We start from the raw sequence: 13,825 nt of genomic DNA, 5'->3' as shown, positions 1-13,825 counted from the left end.
AATGTAATAATACCGTATTGTATTACCAATAGGCTATGTACTAATTTACAAAATAATAATAATATATATTATAATGCATAATTATATTATTATTATTATTATTATTATTATTATTATTATTATTATTATTATTATTATTATTATTATTGTACTCACATTCACATGGGCGATGATGGGCTTGAGTGGCTTGGTGGGGAGGGAAGGGGGAAGGATTAGTGGGTGCCAGTGCCACTGAGACCTGGCTGTGGCTCCCATGGCTTGGGCTTGGGCCCTCCCTTGGCACCTCCCTTCTTGCGTGGTGCAATCTTGGGAGCCTCTGCCTCCCCATGCCCATGGTAGGATATGTAGTGGTTGTGGCAACACAGGGCAGGCTCTCCAGGACACCCAGGGCAGTGGTAGATGGTGTCCTTCCTCAGACTGAACTCCCGAGAGTACACATGGCAGGGCTTTTTTTTTTTTTTTCTGGGCGAAAGGGGTGAGGCAGTGCATTAGGTCCTCCTTCTTGGCTTTCTTTGTTGGTGGTGTGCGAAGGGGACTCTTTAGCAGCTCCTGGTCCCTCTTCCAGATCTTCTTGGCCCCTTTACTGTGTTGCGCTGCCATTTCACCACACACATCGAGGATATAGTGCATAAAGTCCTTTTTATATGATGGTGTGGTGTTACGGAAGGCCAGGTAGGAATTTAGTAGGACTCAGAATATGAAATGGATGCCTAGTTTCTTGAACCAAGCGAGGGACTTTTTCTCATAGGAATATGGTTCAAGGAGCTGGTCGGTCTTATCCACGCTCCCCATGAGGGCATTGTACCTCTCGATGTGCTGGGGCTTATAGTAGAAGGTGTGTCGGTCGCCGAAGTAGGTCTTGGTCTTCTCTACCAGGTTGGCTATGTAGTGAGTGGTAAGGACATCGACCTCTTTTTTGTCCTGGTACTTGACAACCAAGGTGTTCCCTTTCCTGGCGAAGGTGGATTGGTGGCACTGGAGTCTCTCTGCAGCCAGGGTCTTGGGTGGCCCCCTGTCAGCCCTCACAACGCCTGTCATGGTGGTGTTCTTGGTGAGCAGGTACTCGCCAAGGCGAAGACTGGTGTACCATTTATTGGTCACCACATGTCTACCCTCCTCCAACAAGCCCCGCATTAGGTAGACCACCACACTCTCAGACATGCTGAGGTGCGAGGAGGCAATTTCAGGGGTGCTGTAGGCTGTGTCCTTACCATAGTACACCTCGAAGTTCCAGGAATACCCGCTCCATTTGGCATCAGATGGGCAGAGGATGAATACTTTTATGCCAAACCTGGACCTCTTGGTGCGAATAAACTGCTTGAACCCCAGCCTGCCCTTCCACAGCATCAGAGACTCATCCACAGCAATGTCCCTGCCAGGCAACACCAACGACTGACAGCGCTGGCGAATGAGGTCAAGATAGGGTTCAATGTGGGTCCTGGGGGAGTTTTTAGTCACGCTAGCAGCAGGCGAGAAGCGAAGAAACTTGAGGAGGCACAGGAAACGTGAGCGGCCCATCACCTCAGACGTGAAACACTTAAGGCCAGAATAGGCGAACCTTCAGGCCCAATACATGTGTATACGTGGTAGTTTATGTATACCTATTGACATCAAGAGGGAAACAAACACGTACATGTCGCCCAGTCATGGCAATCTTGGGTCTCCTCTGTTCTTTCCAACCCTCATGGGGACTCAATTTTGCCTGTGGATGGTAGTATCCTGTTCAGGATGGGCTCACAACTGAGGATTTGGCTTCACAGCGGAGCTCTAAGCCTTTAGTTGCTATTGATCTTTCTTTGTTTTTTAAATTTTGCCAGGAAGAAAATCTTGCTTCTGTTAAAGATCTTGTTGCTTCTCAGTTAGGAGGTTTAAGTAATTCTGTGCCACCCACTACTGACCCCTCCTTTTCCAGCCCCGCCCTTGTCATTGGACCTGGACTTGATACAGTTCAGTGTCCTTTTTCCCTAGAGTCCTGATGCAAAAAGGTGTGTGGAGTCACACCAGATCAGGGGGCCAGGTGGGATCGTCTGCAGGCTAGAGGTGCCTCTTAAGCGTTCACGCCCACCAAAGGATGACATTAGGAGGATCAAGAAGTCTTATCCCACCTCAGTGATTAGGCCCATTTCAGGACTAGTCAGTGAGGGTGGAGTACCGTCTTGGTCTTCTCTACCAGGTTGGCTATGTAGTGAGTGGTAAGGACATCGACCTCTTTTTTGTCCTGGTACTTGACAACCAAGGTGTTCCCTTTCCTGGCGAAGGTGGATTGGTGGCACTGGAGTCTCTCTGCAGCCAGGGTCTTGGGTGGCCCCCTGTCAGCCCTCACAACGCCTGTCATGGTGGTGTTCTTGGTGAGCAGGTACTGCCAAGGCGAAGACTGGTGTACCATTTATTGGTCACCACATGTCTACCCTCCTCCAACAAGCCCCGCATTAGGTAGACCACCACACTCTCAGACATGCTGAGGTGCGAGGAGGCAATTTCAGGGGTGCTGTAGGCTGTGTCCTTACCATAGTACACCTCGAAGTTCCAGGAATACCCGCTCCATTTGGCATCAGATGGGCAGAGGATGAATACTTTTATGCCAAACCTGGACCTCTTGGTGCGAATAAACTGCTTGAACCCCAGCCTGCCCTTCCACAGCATCAGAGACTCATCCACAGCAATGTCCCTGCCAGGCAACACCAACGACTGACAGCGCTGGCGAATGAGGTCAAGATAGGGTTCAATGTGGGTCCTGGGGGAGTTTTTAGTCACGCTAGCAGCAGGCGAGCGAAGAAACTTGAGGAGGCACAGGAAACGTGAGCGGCCCATCACCTCAGACGTGAAACACTTAAGGCCAGAATAGGCGAACCTTCAGGCCCAATACATGTGTATACGTGGTAGTTTATGTATACCTATTGACATCAAGAGGAAACAAACACGTACATGTCGCCCCGAGTCACTGGGGTCCACACAACACCATTTATTTTATGTTTCCCTGTTTCAGCTATGTACTTGTCTGCCCTCTCATTCATCCACTTACACATAGCATCAACAACATTGTTGTCAAAAATATGGATAAATGCATCCTTAGGTGACGTGAAAGAGGGTACAGTGGTGGTGGACGGCATAGCGAGGTCGGCGTCATCCATGACGCCATGAAACAATGGCAGCGGGTCAGGGCGGGTGTCACTGAAGGGGTCGCCCATAAACCTCCACCCCTGGTCAACCACAGGCTCTACATCATTGCCTATGTCATCATTTGTGTCATAATCACAGTCACTCGCACAACTATCATCACTATCCTCACTATCCCCTGGCACATATTCCGGGTCAGAGTCTGACGCTTGGTCAGACATGGCAAGTTAGTAGGGCAAAAAGCACTATGGCAGTAAAATCCTCCGTACGCGTGCTCACTAAGGCAAAAACAATACTGAATGCTTAGCAGGACATAATGAGTGGCTAATGAGCGATGACGTGTCATATGGTGTCACACCTATCTCAATGCCCATTGGCTAGAGGGGTATTGTAGGTGGAGTCATGCATGACTCACGTACATCCCAGGCTAGCATACAAGCCAAAGAAACAAAGAAACGAAATAATACAAGCATGTACTTGCCCCTATACGATTGTAAGGCGCGATATTGTACACGTGTACGAGGTTGTATGCGCGTACGAGGGCCCATACCTCGTACACGCGTACGAGCTTGTATTTAAAGGGTTAAAGCCATTCGTATGGCCCTCAACGATGCCTGCAGACTCTACATACGTTGTCACCAAACTGTGGGCCTGGAAGAGAGAGGCCTACCTGAGTCACCTCAGACTCACCTTCTCACAGGTGAAGAGGGGCATCCTTTGGAGGTCCCCTACTCCTTCTTGGTAAGGACAAACTCTAGGAGGCCATCCATTCCTCTAAAAGCAATGCTGATATGGCTCTTCACTAGGTCGCAATCCGGGCTCTAGCATGACCACATCCTGCCCTTGACACATTAATAGTGGACTTCTTCCTCTACTACTACAAGGCCCAATACCTCTACCACTGGAAGACCAACCCCATCTTTTTGCCCAAAGGACTCTGAGTTCTCAGGGAAGGCTATAGAATCCCCCTTCTTTGCCCTCTGGTCTCTTAACAGTCACTTCAAGGACTTCAGAGGCTATTCCCCAGGCTCTCTCAAGGACAAGCCTTTCAGTTGTAGGTCCAGCAACTGAGGGACATAGGTGCCATAGAGGAGGCATTCCCGTCACCATGTTTTTACAACCACATGTTTGTGGTTCCAAAGGCCTCCAGGGAGTTCAGGTCCATCATTGACCTCTCCATTCTCAACAACTATGTCATCACCACCAAGTTCATGATGGAGACAGCTAGGACAGTCATATTTGCAATACATCATAATGACTGGATGGTTTTTCTGGATCTAGAAGACGTCTACCTTCAGGTTCCTATCCATCCATATAGCCGACGCTTCCTGCAGTTTACCTGTGAGGGCATCGACTTTCAGTTTTGTTTGCTCTGTTTCAGCCTCTCTACTGCCCCACTGGTCTTTACTCATCTCACAGCTCCTGACTCTGCAGAATTCCATTGTCAGGACTTTTACATACCCTGTTATCTGGACAATTAGTTAGTCCTGTCTTTGTCTGCAGACAAGGCTCGAAGAGCAACAGATTGTTTCACCACCATGTGGTCCTCCTTGGGGATTTGCATAAATTGGGGAAAATCCTCCTTGATGCCAGAACAGAAGAAGACCTTCCTAAGGATGATGATTTGCTTCCCTCATTTGAAGGTTTTCCTGACACAAAATCTGCAAGACATAATCATCTTCCTCAGCTGTCAGTCCCCACCCCCCCCACCCCACTTTGCAAGGAACTGAATGAGACTTCTCAAACACTTGTCCACCCTCATTCATCTAGTTCTGGCCTCGAGGTAGAGAATGCGCTTTTACAGATCCAGCTCAACCAGCAGTGCGACAGACTTTCAGTGGAAGATGACCATCCCATCAGCTGTGACACCAACAGCCAGAGGGACCTGGAATGATGGCTGGAGACTAGAACTTGGAGCAGGGTCAAACCCTCCAGTTGCCCATCCTATACTTCTTTCTTTACATGGATGACTCGAACAATGGGTGAGACACATCCCTCCTCCAGGACTCAGTGAATGGCCTCTGGGATAGCCAGAAGAGACTTCTCCACATCAATGTTTTAGAACTCAGCAATGCACCTAGAGCTCTACCACTTTGCAGAGGTGTTGAGGGATTCTGTTGTTGCTGTCTTTTTCAGCAACACCATTTTTTTTTTTTTATGTAGGAAGAGGACCAGCCAAGGGCAAAAAAAAGAGGTTAAAAAAAAAAAAAGGCTCACTTGATTGCCGGCTCTCTAAAAGTGTAAAAGCATCAGCCAAAATTGGGGAGTAAATGCCTCGATACCTCCCTCTTAAAAGAAGACAAGTCGTTGGAATTTGGAAATACAGATGCAGGGAGGGAGTTCCAGAGTTTACCAGTGAAAGGGATGAATGATTGAGAGTACTGATTAACTCGTGCATTAGAGAGTTGGACAGAATAGGGATGAGAGGAAGAAGAAAGCCTTGTGCAGCGAAGCCGCAGGAGGAGGGGAAGCATGCAGTTAGCAAGATCAGTAGAACAGTTAGCATGAAAATAGCAATAAAAGATAGAAAGAGATGCAACATTTCGGTGGTGAGAAAGAGGCTGAAGATAGTTAGTCAGAAGAGGTGAGTTGATGAGATGAAAAGCTTTTGAGTCCACCCTATCTAGTAAAGCTGTGTGACTGGAACCCCCAAACATACGAAGAGTACTCCATACAGGGGCGGATAAGGCCCTTATACAGAGTAAGCAGTTGGAGGGTGAGAAAAACTGGCGGAGACGCCTCAGAACACCTAACTTCATAGAAGCTGTTTTAGCAAGAGATGAGATGTGAAGTTTCCAGTTAAGATTATGAGCAAAGGACAGACTGAGGATATTCATTGTGGAAGAGGAGACAGTTGAGTGTCATTGAAGAAGAGGGATAGTTGTCTGGAAGGTTGTGTCGAGTTGATAGATGGAGGAATTGAGTTTTTGAGGCATTGAAAACTTAGATTTTCTCTGCCCCAGTCGGGAATCTTAGAAAGATCGCAAGTCAGGTGTTCTGTGGCGTCCCTGCGTGATCTGTTGACTTCCTGAAGGGTTGGTTATCTCTGAAAGGACATGGAAAGATGTAGGATGGTATCATCAGTGTAGGAGCGGATAGGGCAAGAAGTTTGGTTAAGAAGGTAAGTAGTGAATAATAGAAAGAGAGTGGGTGACAGGACAGAACCCTGAGGAACACCACTATTAATAGATTTAGGAGAAGAACAGAGGCCGTCTACCACAGCAGCAATAGAGTGGTCGGAAAGGAAACTTGAGATAAAGTTGCAGAGAGAAGGATAGAAGCCGTAGGTGGGCAGTTTTGAAATTAAAGCTTTATGCCAGACTCTATCAAAAGCTTTTGATATGTCTAACGCTACAGCAAAAGTTTCACCGAAATCTCTAAAAGAGGATGACCAAGACTCAGTAAGGAAAGCCAGAAGATCACCAGTAGAGCGACCTTGACGGAAGCCATACTGGCGATCAGACAGAAGATTGTGAAGTGACAGATGTTTGAGAATCTTCCTATTCAGGATAGATTCAAAAACTTTAGACAAGCAAGAGATTAAAGCTATAGGACGGTAGTTTGAGGGGTTAGAACGGTCACCCTTTTTAGGAACAGGCTGAATATAGGCAAACTTCCAGCAGGAAGGAAAGGCAGAAGTAGATGGACATAGTTGAAAGAGTTTGGCCAGGCAAGGTGCAAGCACAGAAGCACAGTTTTTGAGAACAATAGGAGGGACCCCATCAGGTCCATAAGCCTTCCGAGGGTTTAGGCCAGCGAGGACATGGAAAACATTGTTACAAAGAATTTTAACTGTAGACATTAAATAGTCAGAGAGAGGAGAAGAGGGAGGGACAAGCCCAGTATCGTCCAAGGTGGAGTTGTGAGCAGAGGTTTGAGAGAAGAGTTCATCTTTAGAGACAGAAGAGATGGCAGTGGTGCCATCGGGATGAAATAAAGGAGGGAAAGATGAAGAAGTGAAGTTATTTGAGTCGTTTTTGGCTAGATGCCAAAAGTCTCGAGGGGAGTTTGAGTTCGTTGAAGAACAGACTTGGCATGATTCCGGGCAGTGATATAAAGTGCGTGAAATTCAGGAGATGGAAGACTCAGTACCTTTTGTGGGCAACCTCTTTATCATGTATAGCACGAGAACAGGCTGAGTTAAACCAAGGTTTAGAAGGTTTAGGTTGAGATAAAGACAGCACAAAGAGATGGGTCTCTGACATGGAAGCAGTAATCATTCTAGGGAAAATCAGCATAATACCTCCTCAGGTCTCCCCAACTGACAGAGGCAAAACGCCAGAGGCACCTTCGCTTTGGGGATCCTGTGGAGGATTGGAAAATAGGACAAGATATAGAAATGAGATTGTGATCGGAGGAGCCCAACGGAGATGAAAGGATGACAGCATAAGCGGAAGGATTAGTGGTGAGGAAGAAATCAAGAATGTTGGGCGTGTCTCCAAGACGGTCAGGAATACGAGTAGGGTGTTGCACCAGTTGCTCTAGGTCATGGAAGATAGCAAAGTTGAAGGCTAGTTCACCAGGATGGTCAGTGAAGGGAGCTGAAAGCCAAAGCTGGTGGTGAACATTGAAATCTTCAAGAATGGAAATCTCAGCGAAAGGCTAGAGGGACAGAATGTACTCCACTTCGGAAGTTAAGTAGTCGAAGAATTTACTATAATCAGAAGAGTTAGGGGAGAGATATACAGCACAGGTGAATTTAGTTTGAGAGTGACTTAAGTCAAAGCGAGATGGTGGAAAACTCGGAAGATTCAAGAGCGTGGGCACGAGAGCAAGTTGAGTTGTTGCGTATATAGATGCAACATCCAGCTTTGGAGTGAAAATGAGAATAGAGAAAGTGGGAGGGAACAGAGAAGAGGCTACTGTTAGTTGCCTCAGACAGCTGTGTTTCGGTGAGGAAAAGATGAGGTTTAGGAAAAGAAGATGAGGTTTAGTAAAGGAGCAGGGAAAGGGGTACTCACTGTATCCTTCTCAACAATGAGGCATGATAGATCCTAGACTGGGCAGACACTCATTCAGTGAAAATACTGACTCGGTATGTCAGAGGCTCCAACAATGTGGTGGCAGACTGCCTAAGCAGACAATGCGAAGTCCTGTCCAAGGAATGGCCCCTACACATGGGTGTTTGCTGCCAATTGTTGTAGGTTTTGGGGTACCTGATGGTTGATCTCTTTGCCACATGACTGAACTTCAGGATCTCGAAACCATAGCCACAGATGCCTTTTCTACAACTGGGACAATCAGGATCTGTATGCCTTTCCTCCACTTCCTCTTATCAAGAAAGTGCTCAACAAGCTTTGGGAACCCAGGAACACAAGACTCATCTTGGGAGCACTGTACTGGCCCCAGAAGGAATGGTTTCCAGACCTGGTCGGGGTGCTGGTGGAGCCACCCTGAAGTCTTCAATTCTGACAGGATCTTATGAGAGAGGTTTTACATTGGTCTCCATAAACTAAAACTGATAGGATGGAGATTGTCAAACAATTTTTGAGATACAGGGCTTCTCTTCTAAGGTCTCACATTTCTTGGCATATGCTAAGATGCCCTCATGGTCTAGAGAGTTGATGATTTTCTTGTTTATTTGTGACAAGTTTGTCGACTTACCTCCTCTTCTATCAAAGGCTACAAGGCCATGCTCAACAGTATTTTTGCAGTCTAGGGGTTGGACCTCAACAATGACCTAGTTTTAAGGCATATAATCAGGGCTTGCTTCTCCTAGTCCTAGCTCATGCTTCCATCCCTGACTCTACCTGTCTCGAGTTTAAGGTTCGTGTGCATGACATCAGTGGTATGGCTACCTCCATACTTAGTGGAAGAAATGCTCTGTTTCCTCCATCCTGAGAGTAGCCCACTGGAGGATACATTCAGTCTTTGCTGACCATTACCTCCTTGACAGTGAGAAAGGAGGGAGATATCTTCACCTTGGGCCTAGTTGCCACACCTGACAGGAAGGCCACCCAGGTTGCCTTTGATAGGGGTACTATAGTACCAGACTAACGAGAAGGGGTCAGTAGCCAAAACTGAACACCTTTCTTAAACTCACCTTCTTGGACTAAGATCTGTGAGCACTCCTAAGGCTCTCATCAATGGCCACCCAGGGCTTTCTCTCTTTGTTGTTTTTTGAGACACAAAGGTCACAAAGAACTCCCATGTATCAAGCTGCGTTCTCCAGCACCCTCTCTACTTCTCAGCCTCAACCAAAGATTAGTGTCCACAATAGACAGTCATTTTACCCTCTACGTCTGGCATATCATTTTGACTACTGCCTCCCTTAGTGTTGGAGTCTGGTAATCTTTTTGTATGTGATAGAAATATAATTTTTAGAACTAAAATTAGTTTCTTCACGGACCCATTTTTTCATACAAAAATGAGTGCCCTCCTTCTTCCCCTCTGTCTGATTCCGTATGTGAGAATTAACTGAGGTGGGGCACAGCTGATACCCTCAGCAGGGCCAGGGCACTGTGCTGCCAGGTATAGCCTCAAGTGGATTTTTTTTTTTTCTAAATCTTGGTGGAAGGAAGTAGATAAAACAGTGGAAATACTCTTTTTTTGTGTGTGTGTGAAAACAGCTAATTGAAGAAATTAATTTTAGTTTTAAAAATTAAATTTTCTTGACTCGATTCCGTCCACATATCTAATGCAAGAGGTAACCAGTATTGTCAGTCATTTATGCCTTTTTCTGGTAAACTTTAGAATTCCTTGCTTTCTTCGTAAAAGTTGAACTCTTGAGAGAGATTTAAGGCACTTATCCTGACATTTGTTTTCTGTATTTTACAATCTTTTGAGAACCTAAGTGCTTTTTTATTTATTTGATTTTTTTTTTTTAATTTGTGTTGCCCTTGGCTAGTGGGTCCTCTTACATAAAAAAAAAAAAAAAGGACTTGCTATAGCATTCATAACTAAAGCATTGTTCCTCCATCATTACATCCTTTATCCCTCTAATTTCAGCCTTGTAATTTGACTAAACTTCTAAAGAAAAGTATTTGTTCTGTATTTTACTATCATCTACAGGTAGTTCTTGATTTATACGGTAGATGCATTCCAGAAGGGACTGTATTAAGTAAAAATTGTATAAAGTAAGGAATGAACACCCAACTCCCTAGACTTTTTTTTTAGCATAAAGAGCCAACCTGAGCTTTGTACAGTACCTCCAGCCCCTTTCTATCCTCATGAGCGTGACTCCCAGCAGATCCACTTCGTCCCTTGGTTGAACAGCCTTGCCCTCCAGGACGAGGCTCAGGGGCGTCCTTGCACCACTACCACCACCACCACCACCACCACCACCACCACCACCACCACCACCACCACCACCACCACCACCACCACCACCACCATGACCGCTAGCTAGACTTTGAAGGATGTGTTCAAAATAAAATAATGTTTCATTGTACGTATACATTTTGCATTAAACACATTTCTATTATGCGTATTAATGCTTTTATTAATAAACTTACAAAGACATAAAAATGACTATGAAAAAGGGAAATGTTTAAACACAAGATTATTTTATTAGTACCTTCTTCTATTTTGCTACTTCCTCCTCTGATGTGTCACCATTGTCGTCTGTCTCTGATTCTATTACTTGACTTGGTGTGTGCGGTCTGAAGAAGCTTGTTATTTATTGCTGTTTTTTCTTTAGTTGTTTTTCTTTGAGAAGAACATCATAGCACGTCATTTTTTCCATGATGATGGCAGTGCTTCTTTCAATATATTTGGGTAATTTTCTTTGAGAATTTTCATTGACTGCGCCAACAAGTCCATACACTCAGACAAGTTGGCTGTTGTGAGGGCTTCTTCTTTGGAGATGTATGTACGGTTTGGCAGTTTCTTCCAGTAGAGGCCAGTCTCATCAATGTTGAAAACTTGCTTTGGGGAATAATTGCCGTCTTCTATAATTTTCTGCAGCACAGCAGGATACTTCGCTGTAGCTTGAGCATCTGCTGAAGATGCTTCCCCTACCATATTCAGGTTGTGGAAACCGTACCTCTTCTGGAATTTGTTGAACTAGCTGTTACTGGCGATGAACGGCTTCTTCTCCCATTCGGTAGTGTCATAGATTGACACAGCCTTCGCTTTGATTAGCGCTAAGGTGATGGGCACACGGGTCTTATTTTGGTGCTCAGTCCACGTAGCTAACATCTTGTCCATTCTCTGCATCTCCACAGGATTAGCATAGGATGACTGGCTACCTTTGAGTGGACCTCCTGCCTTAGCTGATTCTCGGATCTTTGTTGCGTTGCGTTTTATGCACCTTACCGTGGCTTCGTTCGTGCCCAATGCGGCCTGAATGACACTGTTTCGCTGGCCTTTTTCTGCCCTGTCCAAGACTTCCAGGTTTTCCTCCAGTGTATATGTCTTCCTTGCTCTCTTGGGCATATCACTGCCAGCTGGAGATACAGAAGGGTGCTTAGGAGCTATGGTAAACACTGGGCACGAGAGAGGTAGATGTTGCCACAACCACGTGTAGGTGAACAATGAGGCTGCTTGGCGCACAGCCAGGGTGAGAGGGCTGCGGGTGGCAGGAAACAGCTAGCTAGTGACACCTTGTGGCTGCATTTTTTAACTAAATCGCTGCACGAATTTTAACTTTCTTGAAACCATATAATTCTGAGGAATTCGTACAATGTGATGAATAACCCCTGTTTTTGGACACTGTAAAACTCTGAATTCGTATAAAGTAAATTAATATAAATCAAGGACTACCTGTATTACGTTTTGACTTAGGAATGGATTCAAGAGAGGAACATCAAAATGGCTCTTGGATTAACTTGGCCGGCATGTTTTGGAAATCTTGTATGTGGAGGGATGCAGGAACAATTCTGACTCTTTCTCCTTTATTTAAGTGACATTTTTTATCAATTTCTTCTCACATTAAAAATTTCATAAATCTATTTCCTGCTTACCTTCCCCCTATCCTCTTGTGCTGGATATTTTGCCTTTTGACTTTAAATTTTTTTTTTTTCATCAACACTCAAGGTGGTTTCATTAAACGGTATAGAATCTAAATTCAAGACATGAATTTTCTTGTGAACAGTAGTCTTACAATGTTTTAATCTCACTTGCATATTTGTCATCATTCATTTGAGTGTTATCATTCAGTATGAAAAGTTTCTCAGATATCATCAGTGTGTACCATAATGATTTTCAGGTTTTGTCCATTGTGTAAGAATGATGACACTGAGATTGTGAAGGCTGGAGAGAAGTTGAAAGACAGCAAGAAGAAGGCCAAGATGGCATCTGCCAAGGGAAACACCTCCCGTGATTGGGGCAAAGGGTTTGCATGTGCTGGACGCCAGAAAGTTTGCACCATTGTTCCGCAGAATCACTTTGGTCCTGTCCCTGGTGTGGAGGTTGGCACTCTTTGGAAATTCAGGCTGCAGGTATAGTATTGACATATATTTCCTGATATACATTTTCTGTATCAACTTATACTTCCTGATGTACATTTTCCTAGTTTTGCATTGGTAATAAGAAAATGTCTTGTATGTACCTGCTTCACATGACATAGGAATAGAGCTGGACTGCTTTTTTTTTTTCCTGATGCAAAATATAAAAGAACCCACTAAAGATGTCCCTTAGTAGAGGAAAGGAAGATGAGGTGGGGTTCACAGAAAATGGGAAGCCAACCTATCCCCCTTCCTTCACCAATCAGCAGCTCTCCACCTGGCTACTATGGCATTGCTTTTTCTGCCTCCATGATGTCTGACCCTGATGCTCTTTTCAGTTGTTATTTTTATTTATTATTTATTTATTTTTGTTTTGTACAGCTTGTTCTTTCCTTCACTGGCTATGGATCATATACCTCCCCCCATACCTGTGAGCATAAATGGAGAACTTGCAAAGGCAACACTGTAATAGGCAGATACATTATGCTTCTCTCAACCCTCATAATTTTTGTGTGAAGTGTAGGTACCAGGTTTGTGTTCTTGATAACTGGTGTGAGGAGTGACAGGCATAGGATGATGACATGTTGCTGAGGACTTGCAAACACCTACATCAACTGGAGGCTTTCTTCTTTTTGCCTTGCATTCTTTATGCTCTTCACTTGGGTATATGGATATTGAGACCTTAGTAGGGGATGAAGTACCTAAGGATTCTGGTCTTTCCTCCCCTTCCAGTATATACCTAGGCCTGTCAGCTTTACAGATAGGGCCTCCTTCCCACGATATTCATACACAGACTGTGATGTCGTAGTTTGCTAACTTTCTTGGTATGACTATTGTTAATAAGCCTACCACCATTAGGGAGGTTGTTAAAGAGGTATTTGAGGAGATGGTTAGGCTTCCTAACCATCTTTTGATTACAGCTCCCCGACTTGTGTCCATGATTTTGCTTGGAGGCCCATCCACCCCTGGATACAGAAAACTCATGCTGTTGATACTTATTGATTCAATTAGTGAGGGATGGTCATCGGTGGTTTCTCCCAGACCTCCCTCTTCCCCAAGTGTTGGTTGCTTAGGGTTACAGGGTTTGGGTAGCTACCATGAAAGTGTTCCACTATGAGATATGACTGGCTCCTCACAAGGAGGGAAGTTTCATGTGAACAGCAGCTGCTTGGCAGACGACAATGCATGTTCTCCTACCAAATAGGCTAGGAGAAAGCCTAAGTATCTTTCTGGGGTGAGATAAGTGCTCACAACCTTAGTGCTTACTTCAGAGTGAGCTGGCTAGGGATGTTATTGAAAGCAGAGGTTTCTACCTTGAGCCA

At 45.0% G+C, this 13,825-nt stretch overlaps 1 protein-coding gene across 1 annotated transcript in view; it reads left to right on the top strand.

Annotated features, from left to right (window-relative positions):
• The first annotated feature begins 12,237 nt into the window (after window positions 1-12,237).
• Window positions 12,238-13,825, top strand: part of LOC123498422 (E3 ubiquitin-protein ligase UHRF1-like) — a 70,961-nt gene continuing 69,373 nt past the window's right edge. The window contains exon 1 of the mRNA XM_045245528.1: window positions 12,238-12,497. Coding sequence (XP_045101463.1) covers window positions 12,255-12,497 — 243 coding nt within the window. The 5' untranslated portion in view covers window positions 12,238-12,254. The remainder of the gene's footprint in view (window positions 12,498-13,825) is intronic.

The sequence above is a fragment of the Portunus trituberculatus genome, chromosome 48 (assembly GCF_017591435.1).
Source record: "Portunus trituberculatus isolate SZX2019 chromosome 48, ASM1759143v1, whole genome shotgun sequence".
Classification (NCBI taxonomy): domain Eukaryota; kingdom Metazoa; phylum Arthropoda; class Malacostraca; order Decapoda; family Portunidae; genus Portunus; species Portunus trituberculatus.
This window is presented reverse-complemented; position numbering and strand designations above follow the sequence as displayed.